The following is a 20,162-nucleotide window of genomic DNA, read 5'->3' on the forward strand; positions in this document are numbered from 1 at the left end:
TCTTGATTCTGTTTCCACATCTCCCATATTTGTGCCCTCCTTCTCCAACTTGCAAGACCCTCTTCAACCCTTGGCCCTCTTCACCTCTCACAAAAACTATTCCAATAGCCTTTTAATTGGTCATACTTCAAGTCTTTCTCTTCTCCCTTCATACTCCACATAGTTTCAAAAGTATCTTCCTTCATGTCACAGAACTGCCAAAATGATTTTCCTAAAGCATAAATCTGACCAGATCACTCCCCTACTCAATTAATTCCAGCAGCTCCCTACTGTCTCTGGAACTGGAGTTCTTGAACTTTGTTTGAATCATGGACTAATTTGGCAGCCTGGTGAAGAATTCTATGATATGAACTCCTCCTCAGAATGTTTCTAGGTACATGAAATAAAATACATAAAATTGCAAAGAAAATATAATAAAAGCCAATAAAATACAAAGGAAACCAATTACATTGAAAGTTATAGTATATTTAAAATAAGCTAATGGACCCAAGGTTAAGGGTTACGTCTGTTTCATTTTTAAAGCCCTTTGCAACCTAGCCCCAGTCCAACTTTCCAATCTCATTGTACATTAACTCCTTGACTTTGCCTTACAGAATCCATTTCTTCCTTCGAAAAAGAAGTTTAAGGGGGCAGCTGGGTAGCTCAGTGGATTCCTGGTTCAAACCTGGCCTCAGACATTTCCCAGCTGTGTGACCCTGGGCAAGTCACTTAACCCCCATTGCCTAACCCTGACCCCTCTTCTGCCTTAGAACCAATACCCAGTATTGAGTGTAAGTTAAAGGTAAGGTTTTAAAAAAAAAAAAGTTTAAGATTCCACACTGTCCATGAATCCCAATTGCTACTGCTCTTCCTCCCAAAATATTCCATACAACTACTTTGTTTTATATATAATTATTCTTTATAAATTTATATAGGGCTTTTCTAAGACCATAGGATCAGAAATCTGGAGCTGAAAGGGACCTAAAAAGACATCTAATCTAATCCCATGACTAGCTGGGGAAGCTGGGACCAAGGAGATTAAGAGATGCCCAAAATCAATCAAGCAATAAACATAATGGGCAAGTTTGAGCCCAGCTCCTCAATCTTTTACTAAGCTTCCCTTTGTATCCCCTATTAAAATGTAAACTCCTTGACAAGAATCATTTGATTCCTTGAATTTGTATCATAAATGCCTGACACATACTAAGTGTTTAATAAATACTTGCTAATTAAATGAATCTGAATTTCCCCAACTAGGAAGAACACATTGCTGAGGTAGAAAAGATAAGAACTTTGGAAGAAAGTGACTACTCCCTCTTGGACTTTATGATAGAAAAGGACAAGAAAATCAAGCATACTTTGATATGGATCCCATATCAAGGGGGGGGGGAAGATTTCAAAGGGTATGGAGAAAGGAGAGGAAGGATCCCATGGACTCTATGGGGAAAATCAGTCCAAAAAAGACAAGAAGCTCTCAGAACTAAAATTCTGAGGACACAAAGGACAACAATTCTGATGAGAAGAAAAAAGGAGTCATCCAAAGAGAGAAAGGTGAATGTCCAGAGAATCCCTAAGCAACTCAGATGTTTAAAAGTTATACATCATAGGGAGAATCAGAGGCAATGAACAAGGGATGAAAACAAGAACATCCAGTCACATAAAAAAGTGTTAAGAGAAGGCTCAAAATGTACTGATACTGACAAGCAAAGCTGTGAACAATAAAAAATGAATTTTTAGCTATACTGAGAGAAAAGAGAAGACCAAAGATAGATCCATTGCTCAGAGGGGATGGAACAATGATAAATGTTAACAAAGACAATGAAAAATTGCTTAGTTCTTATCTTGCTTCTGTTTCTTCAACCAACAGGAATGATCTTCAGACTAGAATGGATAAACTAAAAAGTTACTATAGAGCTGAGGTCTATCATAAGTAGGAAGGCAATGAGAGCACCTACCCATCTGATAAGGTCAAATAACTTGTCCCAGGTGGATTACATTACTGAGTAGAGAGAGAATTGGTAGATAAGCCTCTGTCAGTGATATATAAAAGATCAGGAAGAGGTACCACAGGCCTGGAGAAGGAAGAATATCTTTCTGATTTTCAAGATAAAAAGAGGAAGAGAATGGAATCTATAATAGAGCCTGAGTTCATCTCTAATCCAAGAGAAAATTCTAGCATATATTACTGAAGGGGTGGCTAATGAATATCTACAAAAGGAAGTTGTATAATCACAAAGAAGCAAGATGACTTCATTAAGGAGAGGTCATGCCAAACTAACCTTGTTTCCATTTCTGAAAGGGTTACCAGTCTGTTCATCAAGAGAATGTCATAAATACAATTTACCATGATTTCAGCAAAGCATTTAAGAAAGCTTCTAGGGTCTTTCTTGGGGAAGATGGAGAGATGTGAACTAGATAATAAGATTAAGTGCATTTGTAACTGGTTGAACCCACAGTGTCATTACTGATTTGCTATCAGATCAGAAGGAACAATGGGGCAGAGAGTCCTCGGGATCTGTGCTCAGCCTCTGTGGATTGAGATTTTTCATCAATAACATAAATAATGGTATGCTTGCCAAATTTGCATATCACAAAGCTGGAAAATATAGCCAACACACTTGATGGCAGTCTGCATTCAAAAGATTTTAACAGTCTAGAATATTGGATCAAATGTAATAATGTTAAATTTAAAGTCTTACTTTGGAGTTTAAAAAAGAAAAAACAACTTCACAAGTATAAGAGTAGGGGTGAGGCTGATTAGACATTAGCTCTAAAAAATGATCTGGAGGTTACAGTGGTATTCAAGAGTTATGAGAGTCATTGGTGTGACATGGTAGCCAAAAAAGCAAACAAACTACATTCAAACAAGAACTAGGGAGATGGGACAGCTGAGTGGCTCAGTGGATTGAAAGCCAGGCCTAGAGATGGGAGGTCCTAGGTTCAAATCTGGCCTCAGACACTTCCTAGCTATATGACCCTGGGCAAGTCATTTAACCCCCATTGCCCAGCCCTTACCACTCTTCTGCCTTAGATCCAATATTGGTTCTAAGGCAGAAGGTAAGGGTCAAAAAAAAAAAAAGAACTAGGGAGATGATGATACTATTTATTCTGCCCCGGGAAATCATACCTGGAGTATCCAATCCAGTTCTAGAAACACTTAAGAAAGGCCTTAAGTTGGAAAGTATGTAAAAGAAGGTGATCAAGATCACAGGACACAGGATCACTGATGTAGAGTGAGAGGGACCACAGAAACCATCTAAAGGTTGTGATTGTCTAGAGTCACACAGGTAGTAATCATCAGAAGCAAAATCTGAACCCAGGTGTTCTACGTTAGTCAATGCTTTTTCTACTATTCACTAAGGTGGTAAAAAGCCCAAATTTCATGCCATATGAATATTTGTTGAAAGACCTGGTAATGGTTGCCTGCAGAAGAGAAGCATTAGTGAAGCCAGGGTAGCTATCTCTGAGTACATAAAGTACTGTCAGTTGGCAAGGGGGTGAGACTTTGATATCCATTTATTTTACAGGGAAAACCACAAGTATTCATGAAAAAGTGCTATTCTAAATTGCACCATTTTCTATTCCCATCTCTCTATCCAATATATAGTTCCTGTTTCTCCTTCTACTCATACTGATTTAATTTCTTTCCTATTGAGAACAAATTTCTCACAGAATTATATTAATTTCAAGTATAAAAAATATTTTTTCCAAGCCAGGGGTTCACTTTACACAGCAATAGGACCTTTAAAATTTGGAAATGCCATCTTAACCGAGAAAGGGAAAAATGTAATCTTAATCTTACAAAAATGTCATAACCTAAACTCACCAGAAAGACACGTAATCTACACTGGACAAGTATTAAAAAGCACTGTAATAATAATAGCTAGCATTTATATAGCACTTTAAAGTTTGCACAATGCTTTACATTTCTCATTTAATCCACATAATTATCCTGGGAGGTAAATGTTCTTTCCATATTTTACAGATGAGGAAACTAAGGATGAGTTTAAGTGACTTGCCCAGGATCCCACTAAGTATCTGAGGCAGTATTTGAACTCAAGTCTTTTTGACTTCAAGTCCAGCCCTCTATTCACTGACCATTTCTTTAAGCAAACAGAAATACTCTTGAAGTTATATCTGAACTGATTTTTTTTAACAAATCAAATATATCATTCTGAAGAGCTGGTGATTTAGAGAAAGACCACATTGAAATCTCTTCCAATCAAGGATTCCTTACTCTACAAAGTAATTATATTTCCCCATGATGAAAGTTCATATTTAGTTATATCAAGTTTTCATAAAGCGAAGAAAAGGGGTTTTTTAACCTTAAAAAATCCAGAGCCTTGTACAATGCTTTGCACATATTGGGTATTTAATGAACACTTGCTAGATTGAACCTATATTTTTTAACGGTCCTAAACCTATAGAGGCAAGCTTTTATAGGATTTTTAACTTCATATTTTTTTAAACCCTTACCTTCCATCTTAGAATCAATACTATATATTGGTTCTAAGGCAGAAAAGTGGTAAGGGTTAGGCAATGGGGGTTAAGTGACTTGCCCAGGGTCATATAGCTAGGAAGTGTCTGAGGCCAGATTTGAACCCAGGATCTCTAATCTCTAGGCCTGACTCTCAATCCACTGAGCAACCCAGCTGCCCCCTTCTATAGAATTTTTAAATTATCCTATTTAACTCAAAGTTAACTCTTATTGAATATAGTGAAATAGGTCATTAGTTTATCATGACAGAAGTTTCTGTAAAATTCAAAGTTAAGAAAAGATTTCTTCTAATGGCAATAAAAGTAATCAAAAGAACCATATAAAATAAATTTATAGCAACTTTTTTCTTTTGCCCAAATGTTTCCTAGAGTTCTAATTTAACCCATGAAAATGTCTATGCACTTAAGAAACCCAGTTACTTTACAAAGTACTCTGAAAGAGATGACAGACTACAGATGTGGAATGGGCCCTATGTTGAGAGGCATGGCCAATATGTTGGCTTGCCTTGCTCAATTCTGTGGTTTTGCAAGTTGGAGTTCTTCTGGGACAAGAATGAAATCCATTAGGGGCAGCTGAGTGGTTCACTGGATTGAGAGCCAGGACCAGAACCTGGGTTCAAATCTGGCCTCAGACACTTCCCAGCTGTGTGACCCTGGGCAAGTCACTTAACCCCCATTGCCTAGCCCTTACCACTCCTCTGCCTTAGAACCAATACATAGTATTGATTCTAAGATGGAAGGTAAGGTTTTTCTTTTTTAATTGAAAAAAAATGAATGAAATCCATGTTGAGGAAAATAAAAAGCACTCAAACAATGAAGAGTGAAAACATCCAAAATAGAAGCAGGGTCATGTTTAAGACTTAGTACTTTTCAAACACTAAAAGATGACTTGCCAAAAGATCCAGGATGAAAATTTAAAGTGTTTTAGAATTGAACAAGGCTTTTTGGTCCCTTATTTTCCTGCTATTTATTTTCTTTACTCAGTGTCCTTCACCTTTCCCCACTCTATCTAGGAGATTCAAAGGGAACTATAAATAAAATGTTAGGTTGACACTTGCTACTTCTGACTACAATTTCACACAACTGTTCCAGAGGTTCGATAAACCATGAAACCAAAGCTACAGAGTCAAGCCTTCCATAGTTAATCAAGTATACAATCCTTGAAATGGAATTAAGCCATATTATAGACAGGAGAAAAGAATGCATGGTCTTTTCTCTATTTTTAAAAATATTTCTGACTACATCAAATCTTTAACATGCCTTTATGGTGCTTTTCCTTTGTTCCATACTCTACCTATTTCCGGGAGGGAATCATTTAAAAGCTACTTCTTAAAATGAGTTCACAATCATCTGATTTGAATTCTGATAAGTTAAACTGGGTTAGGAATACAGATTTGGGTGGCTCTTTTTTAAATTCTTCCTTAAAACTGAACAATGGACAATAGTCCACTTTTACCTGGGAAAGAATAGTTATAGTGAGGAGATGAATTGTGGGTTTATGCTACAAAATTTTGTGACATTCATCATCATAAAAATACTAGTTCAGAATATAAGTTTCATTACCTTTTCCAATTCCGATTCCAATTGGCATTACTAATGCCAATTCATGGAAGGAAGGGTAATGGATTCAAGGCTTACATCTACCTCTCTAGCAAATCTGTATTTTTTTCAATCAAGATTATATGTACTATATGATACCTAGAATGGACTTGAAGTCAAACATTCTTCAGATTATATCCCACCTTGGTGACTTAATAAACATTTATATTAAGCATCTATTTTGTGCCAGACAGTATGCTAAGCATTTCTACCACTCACCAGCTTTGGGAGCATTAGTGAGTCACTTAACTTCCCTAAATCTATCAAAGAGGATGATACCAGTTATATCTACTTCACAAGGTTATTGTTGGGCTCAAATTAGAGTATATATAAAGCACATAGCAAAACTTGAAGTACTAAATAAATGTCATAGATGGGAAATTCTGAATATCAAACACACACAAAAAAATGAGTGACTTCAAAGAATTGATCTCACCTAAAGACCCATAATTTTGAGTTGACCTTGTAACTTTGAAAACAAAGGAATCTCAACTTCTGAGATCACAGATTTAGAGCCAAAAGAACCTTGGAAATTATCAAGTACCACCCCTTCATTTTCTAGATGAGGAAATGAAGCCCAGAGCATCAAAGATATTATTACCTCTTCTGAGCCAGGGAGACTACAAGGTTCTTCTAAGGTGTGAGGCTGTTTTAGGAAACCATTTTCACCCATCCTGTTCTTGAGAACAAGTACCTCTGCATCAGACTGCTGGTGAAGAGAGTCCTGAGGGCCTGAGGAAAGCTGTTCACCATCCAGAGTTTGAGTTACACTACCTAAAACACTGACCACTGGCTCCCCATTAGAATCTGTTTGAGAGGCCACCTGAGGAGTAAATACAACACCAGGGAGATTCATATACTGGGGGCTTTCCAAGGAATTAGGCTGCTGACTTAACAGAAGCTCAGGTGTGGTTTTGTGTTCATTTCCCACAGGTGGCTGTGCAAGGGTCTCATTGGTGACCAAGTTTTCTAAATGCTTCCTTTCCATTGCTGTAGAATGGAGGACTGTGGGCTGAGGGAGCACGGTTTCCAGTCTCTGTGATTTTTCAGTAGCTGCTTGAACAGAGGATGGGTTCAGCTGTGTAACACTGGTCTGTATTATGGAAGGTTGCCCAAGCTGCTGAAATATCTGCTGAATTGGATGTTGAAGGATACTTGCTCCTCCGGAGGTCTGTGTTACCATAACAGGCACATTCACTTTATAAAGATGTCCTGACAAACAAAAAGAAATAATTAAGCATTAATGCTCTTTTTTATTCAATTCAATTTTATTTTCATATACATATTTTCTCCCTTCTATCTCCCCCTCTCCATTAGAAAAATCAAAACAAACCCCATCACAAACATGTATAACCAAATAAAATGAATTTCCACATTGACATTGTGTGTTTTAAAAATATTATGGTCGGGATCTTCATTTCCCAGCATTCTTTACTTTTTCTGGGGTTCCCTTCTCTTGTGTTATGCCTTGGCGTGAGTTTGTTTATAAAACTGAAGGGCTTTGGGGGCTTTTGCTTTAGCTCTAGTGCAGCAGGCATGAGTCTCTGGCTCTTTGCTCTGCTCACTCGGCTGAAGAAACCCCTTTCTTTCTCACTTTGTTGTTATTAAATCCTAAAAATTTAAATACTTGTAGTATTCATTCATTTTTAGTCTTACAAGATGTAGAGTCAACCTTAGAGTAAAGACAACCTGAATTCAAGTGCAACTTCTGTGACCTTGGTGGACCACATTACTTAAAGCCAATCCATACTTTTTCTCTATCCCTTATCCCTTACATTCCTACAACCTCTCAATGCTCCCAGGCAATTCTTAAGATTATTATATTGCATAACTATTGCTGATGGGCATTGGTAGAGAAAATTTCCAAGGAGGGAAGCTCAGCTCTAGATTAAAAAAAATGTCCTTACACAGCTTATTTTATATTGTGGTATTTGGAAGCTGACAAAACTGCACCCTACCCAATCAGTAGCCTAGCCAGATGGGCACAATATAACAATATCCTTTGTACAAATTTAGGTTTCAATTAACATGATCACATAAAAATAACTTTCATTTTTTCAAATTTCCCATTATTCAAGATCTTGGTTCTAAGGTAATTAAAAGGACTGGATATGTGGACCAACAAGAGCTTTAATCTTTCTGAGAGGAGCAACTAGGTGGATCAAAGGATAGAGCCCATGTTGTCAGGAGGATTTGGGTTGAAGTGTGACCTCAGATACTTCCTACCTATGTGACTCTGCACAAGCCAATTAACCCCCAACTGCCTAGTCATTAGATTCTTAGTATCAATTCTAAGATAGAAGGTATTTGGGGGGAGCAGGTTTAAACAAACAAAAAATAAACTTTTGGAGCATATTAAATTCTTTCCATTTCCCTAAAAGGTATCAATAGAATCAGAGACCTTTAGAGACATAGAAAATGGTTGTAGGAGATCTAGCCCAAACCTAAATTTTGGAGATGAGGAAAATGGACCTAAAAAGGTTAAATAACTTGACCAAGGTCACACAATAAAAAAGTGAAACAGACAGAACTCGAATCCAGGTCTCTGATTCTATTTCAGCGTTTCTTCTACACTACTATTTAACACATTTATTAAGCATCTATGTTCAAAGAACTGGGGTGAGGTTTGGGGATTCAAAGGCAAAAGTAACAAACAGCACAGCCTTTGAGGAACTTCTATTCTACTACACTCTAGCTTATCCCATATACTATACTCCTCCTTGAATCATCAGGAATAGTAGACTTAAAAATATCTGGTCTAGTAGAGATAGTCCAGTACAATGGAAAGTGTCCTAGATTTGGAGTCAAGGAACCCACGTTTCAATCTTGACTCTGCCACTTAGACCTGTTTGATTTTGAGTAAAATCAGCTTACTTCTCTTGACCTGTTTCCATAACTTTTAAGTGAGAAAATTAGATTGGATAATCTCAAAAGCATCTTCAGTTCTAAATCTATAATTAATCTCTTACTGAGGAAAAGAATTAATGCATATTCTAATTGCATGTTTTTCCCTACATATAGTTTAGTGATATGAAAACAATTTAACCTACCAAAGAGCCAAATCTACTAAGGCTATGAGAAGTTACAACCTCCATCAGCAAAGGAAGCATCTATCCTTAAAAATCAGGGATCACTTGAAATACAAACCCATCCAAATCTGTGGAACATTGCGCTATGCTATAAAAAGGCATCTAGCTTTTAATTTAAGATGCTATAAATGAGCAAAGTTCTTATAAACCAAAACAAATAAACTCTCCTAAAAGTACATCCAATTCTTGTCATTAGTTTAAACCCATAAATAAAAGAGGATTATGTGAATAGAAGAACATGGCCCCCGGCGAGCTTCTCATTTTCTGGAGGTTCCAAAACTAAAAGCAAAGATTGACTTTCCTGTTTGAGAACTTCACTAAAATTCCAGTATCTATCTTTGAAGTCTAGACTGAAATACCTTGATAACTGGCCCCAGCACCAGGAAATATGCATTGTTTTTGTTTTTATAAGCCAAATCTAGGAAAGCACATTGGTAAAACTGAAAAGATTGAATGGTTAGACTTTTCTCTCTATGATCCTAACCATATTTTCTTTCTGCCCCATTGAAAGCTTTCCCTAAAAAAAAACAAATTGTGGAAAGAAGTAAGGACACAGCCACTTCAAATGGCTAAAGTTCTGGAGGGTGGGCTAAAGCTAGAAGACCAACAGATCTTAAAATAGTTTATAACTTTTATTACAGAGATAATTAGGCCAAATTCACCTATAAACTAACAGTGTTAAGCTTATAAGTCAGAAAGATTCAAGTTCAAATTCTGCCTCAGAAACTCTGATTCTGAACAAGTCACAACCTCTATCTGCTTCAGTTTTCTCATCTGTAAAATGGAGATAATAATGGCATCTACATCACAGGATTGGTATAAAGATCAAATGACATAACTATGGAAAGCACTTTGTAAACCTTACAGCACTAACACTAGTTGCTATTATTAATCACAATTAATTAGCTAAGACTACTGTTCAAAATAAAAACCATTCTTAAAGTTTGCTCTCACCAGATGCTGTTTGCAGAGTCACTCCTGCTGGCACATGAATGGGATAACCAATACCAGAAGGAAGGCTATAATTTGCACTGGAATTTGAAGTGCCCTGGATGTGAAAATTTCATCACATAATGTTAAGCAAAAGTACAATACTTTATCCCCACCTTTGTCCATTCCCCTGATAAAAGTTCAGATACCACAAATAAGGAATTTTATTAGAATGAGTCTCTGAATGAAGCCGCTTTCAAATAGGATGCTATAAAACTACCCTAGTACAGATCCAGCTGCTTTGATACATCCCTGTTCCTGGTATCCTAGCAAAGTAAAAAAATACTAAGCCTTAATTTTAAAAGTTGGCCTTTATTGTTCAGACTGCTATTTCTTAAAGCATGTTCTAGGACTATTAAAGCTCATGCAAATTTAGCATGTGGTCTTTGAGTTCATCTCTAGCACTTACATTAATAATATGGCACTCTATAATTTTGTTCTAGGATTAATAATTTTTAAACAATTTGGGGTGATAATTTAATTTTAGTAAAAATACATTGTTTTTCATCAGCAATAGCACAACTCTTCCCATCAACCCTGCTAAGTTTTAGTTTTTACTTTGTTTGGGTTTTTTGGTTTTTGTTTTTAATGGTGATAATCCATTTCCATGAAATCTTGCTTGCTGTGATATGAGGGGGGTCTTGGGCTACACCAGTAAAATACAAGCTCTAGCAGATCATATCTTAACAGAAAGGCTTCAAGGACAGGCACAGGAATGATCTGTACATCTGTTACCCAAGGACTTGGCTGGTAGAGAGTCTTAGTGGAAGGTTTTCGACTAGGATATGAATTGTTTTGACCTCCTTTCACAAGACTATTATGGCATGGATGAGCATTCATTTGCATTGGGTAAAGAAGTACCCAAATGTGAAAATAATACATACTTATAGTACTGAAGTAAATAGGAATTAAGTGGCTACTCTATAGGGATTTTTGCCCTTCCAAATGTAGCCCACAAATCAAAAGAGTATGAAAACACTGGTTTGAATTATGCAAGGTAGACCAATAAAAATAAACCTGAGGAGAATTGGTTTTCATATCTCCAGTTTCATGACAAACCATTCAATATTCTTCAAGAATTGTGAGTTTATCATCTGTTCCAAATTCTTGTTTAATAGGGAAAAATGGGGATATTTCAAGCTCTAGTTCATAAAGCTATAAAATTATAACCAAGACATTACATTTAAATCCAAGGAAAAAAGAAGAAACTGTTATACATAAGCATAATTGTTTTTAAAAGAAAAAAACAGGAAATAGCAAACTTCAAAATTTTTATTTGGGGTCTATCAATTGCACTATCAACAGCACTAGACAGTGATATGACATATAATAGCTGTGAGACATCCTAAACCTGTGCCCTAGTAGTTTCTAGCTTGGTAGAGGCTAAGTATCTTGAGGGGGTTTAGAAAAGTCAGTACAAAGACCACATCGAGTCTTGTTTTTGCTTTCTACCCATCCTTAGCATGCCTATAAACTCAATTTGTAAAAAAGGGAGAATCAATGAAATAAAAAGTATTTTAAATACTGATGGGAAAATAGAAATAGGCATAAATATGATGATAATTATCTCCATAACTACCACCAACATTTACTAAGTGTTATGGGAATATACACTTACATACCAGTTCTGTAGTAGTGAAATTTGGAATAGTTCTCCCAGCAGGGATAACTAATGATGCTGCATAGAAACAAAATAAATATTATAAAATGTTAGCATTTACTGAAATATTTAATAATATTACTAATTATAGTTTCCTATTATATGATTACTATATCATTATTCACCTCCTCAAGCAACATTTTTTAAAAGTTGCCTGCTTCCAAAAGGAATTTTGATCTTGTTATATTTTCTTTTTCAAAACAACTTTGGATAAACACTTTACAATGAAACTTTTTTTAACATCCAGAAAGAAAAGACTTTTAGTTTTTCAGATAATGCAAATCTTCTTCAGAAATACAAATGCTATAAGCATGCCTGTAGTCCCATCTCTTGAGAAGGCTAAGATTGGTTGAATGCTTGAGTTCAGGAGTTCTGAGTGACAAAGGAGAGTCAAGTTAGACAAGATCTGAAATGATCTTAAGAACAGAATGGAAAGAGAAGGAAAGTTCTCTCATATAATCAGGATGCTGAAGTAGACATCTATTCAAACAAGGAGGTAGATAATATAGTCCATCTTTGCTTTCATATCCTATGTAAGGCCATGTCTTCCATAGATACTTCACAGAGGATGTACCCAAACCCCAAAAGTCTTCTAATATTTCAAGGACAGTATGGGCAACACTTGGACTGCGCTGTTATCTCTTGTTCTCACTATATACTTCATCACCATCTGCTCCTATGTATATACATAGATACATATATGAAAATATGTATTAAAATACATATACCTTAGAACTATGGGTAAAAGAAATATTATAAGCAAACAAGTGACAGGTAATTAGAGAAAATAAAGATAAACATAAAACTTTAATTACATGGAACTGTAAAGCTTCTGCAGAAACAAAATTAATGCACCTAGAATAAAAAGGGAGGCAATATAATGGGAATAAATCTTTGAATCAAATTTCTCTGATAAGGGTTTTGAAGCCTAGATATATAAATAATTGGCACATACATGACCAAAAGCCATTCCCTAGTAAAAAAGTGGTCAAAGGATATGAACAAACAGTTCTCAAGAGAACTGTAACCTGTTAATAACCATATGTAAGGAAGCACCAAATCACTAAGAGAAATGCAAAACAGCTGTGAAGATTTATCTCCCCCCTAACAAATTGGCAAATATAACAACATATGGGATGAGTCCATGTTGAAAGAGTTTATGGGAAGATGGGCACTCTAGTGCATTATTGATGAAGCTGGGAATTAGTACCACCATTCTGAAGCAAATCTGAAGTGTGAAAATAAAATGATTAGAAAATCCATGCCCTTTGACCCAGAGATTTAATTATTTAGTAGTATTCCTCAATGAGGCCATTAATAAAGAAGAAATAACAAATATGATGAATATAAGTATACAATGCAGCATCTACATAAATACAATACAGTGCAGAAAAGTCTATATGAAAAAATGTATACTGAAGCCAGCAGAACCAAGAAAAACAATATACAGAATTATTGCAACAATCTAAACAGTAAAAAATGCAAAAAATCAAAAGTGAATATAATAAAACTATAAAGAACAAGCATGGATTGAGAGATGAGAAGATGCTCTCTTCTCATCCCTTTACAGAGATGGAGAAATCAACAAGTGTTGCACATTGTACAAACTTTCAGACTTTTTTGATGAACTGATAAATTATATTGATTTTTTCTCCTTTTTATTTTTATTATATTATTTTTAGTATGGGATGATAATTTTATAGGGAGAAGAAGAAAGCTAGAGATAATTATAGTGATTTTCTTTAAGTATCAATAAAAATATTTTTAAAGATTGGGACTTGAATTTTGCCTCCAAATCTTAGTAACAATATGACCATGAAGAATAAGTCACTAAACCTCATTTTCTCACCAGTAAAACAAAAGTAATATCTGCAGTACCCCCCATAAGATTCAGTGAAAATATATCTCAAGTACTTTGCATACATGAAAGCATTTTATAAATGTGATTTTTTTCATCTCAAACAACTATTCAAAGAAAACATCTTTCCTCATGAAAACACATAAAATATCTAACAGATTCCATCTCTGTTATTAAAACACAAACATGCAGAAATGAGGCAGGCAAAAGAATGGTAGTTAATGAAGCACAAAATTATTTTTACCCCGAGTTCATCTCCAGTTTTGCCATTAACAAGCACTCCATTAGAAACATTCAAGTTTTAGAACTGGAGTGAAGGATAACAATGACATCAGTCTTAATTACTTGAAGTGGCCACTGCTTGAGCTAGTATAACCAAAGCCATTGCTTGACAGGAAAGCAATATCTGAATATATCAATTCTAATAACTGATATAATTGAGGTTCTTGAGCGAAAAATCTTTCCATCTTAGATAATGTAAGGAATCCTGAAGGGCATATATTTAAAGGAGCCACAAAAAACTATATTAACAAACATTTACATTCCATGAAATAAGAGTATTTAATTAATAGATTGATTTTACAGTACAATTTGGAAAAGTCTAGAAATTGTCATTTAACATTTACACCAACTTTTTCCCAGAAGTTGGTGAAATGAGTTGTGTGGAATACATGAAAGATAAATGTTAGGATACAATAGGACTGACCTCCATTTATATTGGATTTATAGGTGAACTTCCACTGAAACGTTTTTAAATTTTACTTAAATTGTGGACCAATTTCATATTGTAGAAGCACAAGTTCTTTAATTATTTTGTTAAATGACACTTTCTTTAATAAGTGGAATAAATCATGCATAGTATAGAAGAGAAAGTATAAGACTAGAAGTTGGAAAATCTGAGTCCCTCTAACTTTTCATGTGAGAAGAGAGGAGTCACATAAACCTCTTGGAGTCTCCATTTTCTCACCTTTAATATAAGGAGGTTGTTAACATGCTATGATCCTGTGGGTCACTGGATTTTGAATATCTCATGCTGGCATCAAACAAGCTACCAAGAGAAGCTATTCCCAAAAGGTAAAAAACTGGAGGAATAACCACATATGGAGGTCAGGATGTTCAGCAATCAACAACAAAACTAATGAACAACAAAATTAAATGTTCAACAATCTGGAGAGCCAGTTGTTCTTGTTAACATATTTTATTATTTGTGCTATTTTCACATTTCTCAATTTTCCCTTTTCCCTCATAAAGACACATTTGAGAATGTTGGCAAGAAGGAAGCTGTAGGTATCTTAGTATGGCAGTAAGGATCTGGATTCAAGATTACTGAATCAGAAAAATGACAAAACCTACTGAGTGGTCCTGATGGCCTGATCAAGGTCATCTGTCTTGTCAAGACATTCAGCCAGAGTTTTAAATATTTTGAGAAAAGAGAAAAGGCAGCTTCCTGATAGCTCCACACTCCTATTAATTTGCATTTGAAGAATGGCAGACTTTTTTTTAAAGTGAGGCATTAGTAGAGGACCCTTTCCTTTCATACAAAAGTAATTAAATTTTTCTTCTGTAAACTCAATTTGAGCTTGACACCCAAAGTAGTGAGGAGCCACTGGGAGGGCATGATTTTATCTGGGAAAATTCTATACAAATCATAGCGTAATCAAGGCTTTGAAAAGGAGACAAAGGAAAAAAAAACAGACCTCTTAGAAAGATGGGGTACTGTAATTAAGAGGCATCTCAGATTTATAAGACTATTTACTTAGGAGTCTCACTTGTAAGAGGGTTGAAGATAAAAAGGTATAAAAACAAGACTAAATTTGCACTCTACAAAAACAGTCTAAATTGTTTCTTTGCCTTGAACTACTTCATTAAAAATGGAGAAGAGGAGGAAAACCTCTTCGTCTTAAATGTAATTATTTCTATTATTCTAACATCTGGAGTATAGAATCCAAATAGAGAACTGAGTAAGGACTAGTAATATTTGTGCTAGTTGCAGGACTATATTTTATTTCAGACTTTAATCACTGCTAATATTACCATCTTGTGGCAAAATTAGAGTATTACAATTTCTACTCAAAAGAAAAAGAGCAGCATCCCTGAACTTGACTATGAGATACAGAGTTTAATGTAAAGGAGCATTTTCCCTTTTCCTCCGGGTCAAAAATCTTCAAAAGGGAAATCCTAGCTAATGTTTTTAATTTTTAAAAAAAGAAATAGGAGGGTAGAGTGGAAAACAGGTAAAGTTCAAATGAAAGTACTGCCAGTTTACAACAAAATAAAAAAATCCCCGAGACAAAATTTCTGACTTACATAATAAAAGACAACTATTTAATAAGTATGGTACTGGCTTTTTAAGGTCTGGCTTTATACAGACTTACTCTGGCTTGCTTCATTCCCCATCTAAAGCTACCTCTGGGAAGCTCAGAATACAATTCATTTCTCAGTGTCTACAAATGTAAAGTGCCTTCAGCTCCCATCCAAGTATCCAGATACCAACATTTCAGATAATAGGCCAGTATTTATTTCATTCCACAGAAAGGATGTAAAACAAAGAATTAAAAGTAACCCTATCTACCATAGATCTCATAGTTTCATCCTGCCCTATAAAAGGGGAGTCAATTGGAAGTCAGGTTCTCACCCAGTGGGCCAGCACAGTCTAAAAGCTCTTGAGGGTAGTAGAAACCATGGAACTCTACCTCTTTTCCCCAAAACAAGATCAGGAACTCAGCCCCTTTCAGAATCCCCCTTCCTCTTAGGAGGTTGAGTGCAGAAACTCCAGCCACTCCACTAATATATCCAAGGCTGCCACTCCCAGATCACAAGGTTCTCTTCTCCATGTCTGCCACCTCTGGAGCCCATATACCACCACTATTTCACCACTATTGAATCCAATAGTTCTTAACATTGTACTTCTTCCCTAAATGCTACCATCTTTCAGGATGGGAGGTTCTGCAAATCTCCACGGCTACCCACTCTGGGCTTGGGAGAAGAAAGAGAAATAGGTGGATCCCTACAAAACTATACCAAAGCAAATCTTTCAATCTCCAGAGTTCAAAGTCTATTTTTCAGTCTGTCTTCATTTTCCCAGAATCTAATTTACTGATTCCTTTTAGAGATCTAAGTGGCTCAGATACACAATGGATCCTGACCAAAGAAAATCATCCTGAAAGAGCCAAGATTCAATCAAAGGGAATGTTCACACCTATCAAGAAGACAGATTTATAACTGAAAAGAAACCTTAGAGATCATTTATCTAGTTCAACCCTCTCATTTTACAGGAAAAAATGACCCCAAAAAAACCCAAGTGATTAGACCAAAACTACATAGGTAAAGTGGCAGTCAGGATTCAAATTCAGCTCCTCTCACTCTAAATTCTTAACACCTACTGCACTAAGCAGCTTCCCTACTCAAAGTTCTCATCATTTAACTTTGGCAAGGTGTCTAGGCTTAGTCCTGGTCATATTCTCTACATTTATATTCCCTATTATTCAATACACAGAGAAGCAGCATAGTATAGTGGACAAAGTGCTGGGCTTGAAACCAAAAGGACCCAGGTTCAAGTTCCATCTTTGAGATGTACTTTTTCTGTGTGGTCCCTTATCCTCTCAGAAACTCTGGACAACATCCCTAGGACAGGAAATGATAACATAAGTCACAGAGACAGTAACATGAATTCTCTGATCTGAGCATTCCCTAAACTAAGTAATTCACACATTTAGTCTCAGTTGTGGGCATATTTCTACATGATCCTTCAAATTCTTTCATTCTATGGCAGAAAACGGTGATAAAACACTATTTTGAAAGTCTGATTTCATTTATTTTTTGTTATTCATTTTGATCCAGGCCAGTCTACAAGTCACACTCACTTACAATAATACACTGAAGATATTGAAAAGACAAAAAAAAAGATTAAAAAATTAAAATACAACTGTCTCAAGCATGGCAGATAAGGAAGTAAAAATGGCACAAAGTAGGAAGAACTGCTTGACTAGGCCAAGTCTCTGTAAAAGCAGCCCCACACAGAAAAGAGCACAATCTTGAAGCCATAGAGTTATTGGCTCTCAATGTATCTGGAAGAGGGAGAAAACCAAAGGTTAGAAAAAATAATTCAAGATTTTATCATCACCCAAATAAAGTACACCAAGAGAATATTAATAACTACCAGATCAGAGGGCTTGCTTCTCTTCTCTGTGAATACAGGAAATAATATGGGGAAAAAAACTATTTACAAACAAGATACCTACAAGATGGAAAATGAGTATGATCAACATAGAGAAGGTGCCAACAAGTGGCAGAACTAACCCTTTTGCAGGAGGTAGCATTGAAGGTGAATCTTGAAAGAAGCCAAGAGAAACATTTTTTAGGCTTGTGAAATGGCCAAAAAAAGCACAAAATTGAGAGATAGAATGACATGCATTAAGGAAAAACAAGAAGGGCAACATTGCCAAATTGCAGAGAGTATGGAGCAGAGAATGAAATATATATAAGAAAACTAGAAAATAGGGAAGAACCAAGTTGTAAACAGCTTTAAAAGCCAATCAAAGGACTTTTAAATTTGCTTAGGAACATTAATTTGATTGAAAGGAAGATAGGTTGAAAGGAAGATATGTATGGAGAGAGATTTGAGGCAAACAAATAGATGCACCAGAAGGCTACTGCAAATAGGCCAGATATGAGGCAATGAGAACCTATACCAGAGTGGTGGCTCTGGGCAAGAAGAGAAATAGACATATATGAAAGAAATTTGAAAGTACAAATAGACAGATGTGCCAACAAATTGTATGGGTAAGATAATGAATCAGAATGCGGAGGTTAAGGATAATTCTAAGGTTGTAAATGTGGTATTGGGGGCAAGTGTTTGCTCTCAACATTAAGAAGCTTTGGGGGGGCAGCAGGGTATAATAAAAAATATTTTTTTTTTAAAGAAGCAGCTTTGGAAGAGGGGAGTGAAGATTTTTTGTTTTAAAAGATATGTTGAGTTTGAGATGTCTACTGTACATCAAATTCAAGATGTCAAATAGGCAGTTGGTCTGTGATTTCTGCAAAATCTCTGATTTCCTTAATATAGGTATTCCTTCCAACATATGAGACTGTTAGTGAAGAGAAAGTTTAGGCTAAATACATAGTCCTGAGGATCATATCCATAGAAATTATTAAATCCACAAAAGCTGATAAGATTCCGCAAGCCAAAAGGGAAAAAAAATTATCTTGGGACAGTATCTTGAAAGGACACCAAGGTTAGTGAGCAAGATTCAGACAAAAATCCAGCAACATAGACTAATGTTAGGTTAGCTAAACAGGGAAACCAGGAGAAAGAAATGTCATGAAAACCTAGAAAGAGGAAAGAAAAACCAGAAGAGTATAATCAATAATGTCAAAGACTGCAGATGGCTTAAAAGGATGAGAATTGAGGGGAAAGGTCATTAAATTTGTAATTAAGCAATCATTGGTAACTTTGGAAAAAGCACTTTCATTTGATTGATGAGGTCCAAAGTCAGAGTACTGAGAAAGTTGAGGCACTGATTCTTGATGGTTTTCTCCAAGAGTTGAGCCATGAAAGGAAGGAGATATAAGATGACAGTCAATGTGAATGGCTGGATCAAATGAGAAATTTTTATCAATAAGGGAGACGTTGTAGATGGCAGGGAAACAATCAGTAGAAAGGGAGAGATTGTAGATTGATGATGGAGGGAGCAGCCTTATGGAGAAGACAACAGGATAAGAGATTAAGGGTACATGAAGAAGTAAGAAGGGTCACATGACAGGGGGCAAGGGAAGAGATAGAGGAGAAAGACATCTACATGATGTAAAATGAGAAGCAATTGCTATGGCAAATGATGAAAATGTTTAATTTCATTTAAAAGTTAGTGAAAATAAAGATGTCATTATTTTTCCCATCCAAGTTCACAGACCCCTTAAAGTCTACTCATAGATGTAAGTCTGTGGATCCCAAGTTATGAACCTCTGCACTAAAGCATCTTAGTAACAAGTATATTATAGGATTTCTTGACCACCTAATACATAATTCTAGTTTTCTTTAAAATCATTTTAATAAAACTTGTTTATGTACATGCCAAAAGAAACAAAAAAGTTCTATGAAGGAAAAAAACAATAAAACCAAGGAAAACTAAATAAAACCTTTCAGAGTCAGAAGCAACAATAGCAATTTTTATATTTTATAGGCTAGTCAACATTATTTAAATAGATACACTATAATTATGAAGAAACATTTTCTTAGCAGCAAAGAAATATATTCAAAAGGTCCAAGATAAAAACAAAATTCATGTGGTCAATTTCTAATAATTATTTTATGACTCCAAAACAAAGAAACAGCCTGACTTTCCCCCCATATTTTCATTAACTCCCTGTTTTACTTCCAATCTATGTATTCAAAGCAATACCCTAAATAAATAGATTGATCACTTATCTTTTTCCCTTGTATTTATATTCCCAATACTTATTACTGGGTTTGACACAGTAAGAGCTTAATAAA

The 20,162-nt window shown here is 35.6% G+C and overlaps 1 protein-coding gene across 4 annotated transcripts in view; it reads right to left on the bottom strand.

The window, feature by feature from the left end:
- The window catches only part of GTF2A1L (general transcription factor IIA subunit 1 like), a 37,213-nt gene that overhangs the window by 11,110 nt on the left and 5,941 nt on the right, over positions 1–20,162 (bottom strand). For 3 of the 4 annotated variants that reach the window (XM_016427936.2, XM_007475290.2, NM_001204850.1), the window contains exons 4-6: positions 11,777–11,832; positions 10,119–10,212; positions 6,677–7,287 (exon numbers count right to left, since the gene is read on the bottom strand). In XM_016427936.2, the coding sequence (XP_016283422.1) occupies positions 6,677–7,287; positions 10,119–10,212; positions 11,777–11,832 (761 nt within the window). The remainder of the gene's footprint in view (positions 1–6,676; positions 7,288–10,118; positions 10,213–11,776; positions 11,833–20,162) is intronic. The other variant, XM_016427949.2, reaches the window with a different exon arrangement.

This window comes from Monodelphis domestica, chromosome 1 (assembly GCF_027887165.1).
Source record: "Monodelphis domestica isolate mMonDom1 chromosome 1, mMonDom1.pri, whole genome shotgun sequence".
Taxonomy (NCBI): domain Eukaryota; kingdom Metazoa; phylum Chordata; class Mammalia; order Didelphimorphia; family Didelphidae; genus Monodelphis; species Monodelphis domestica.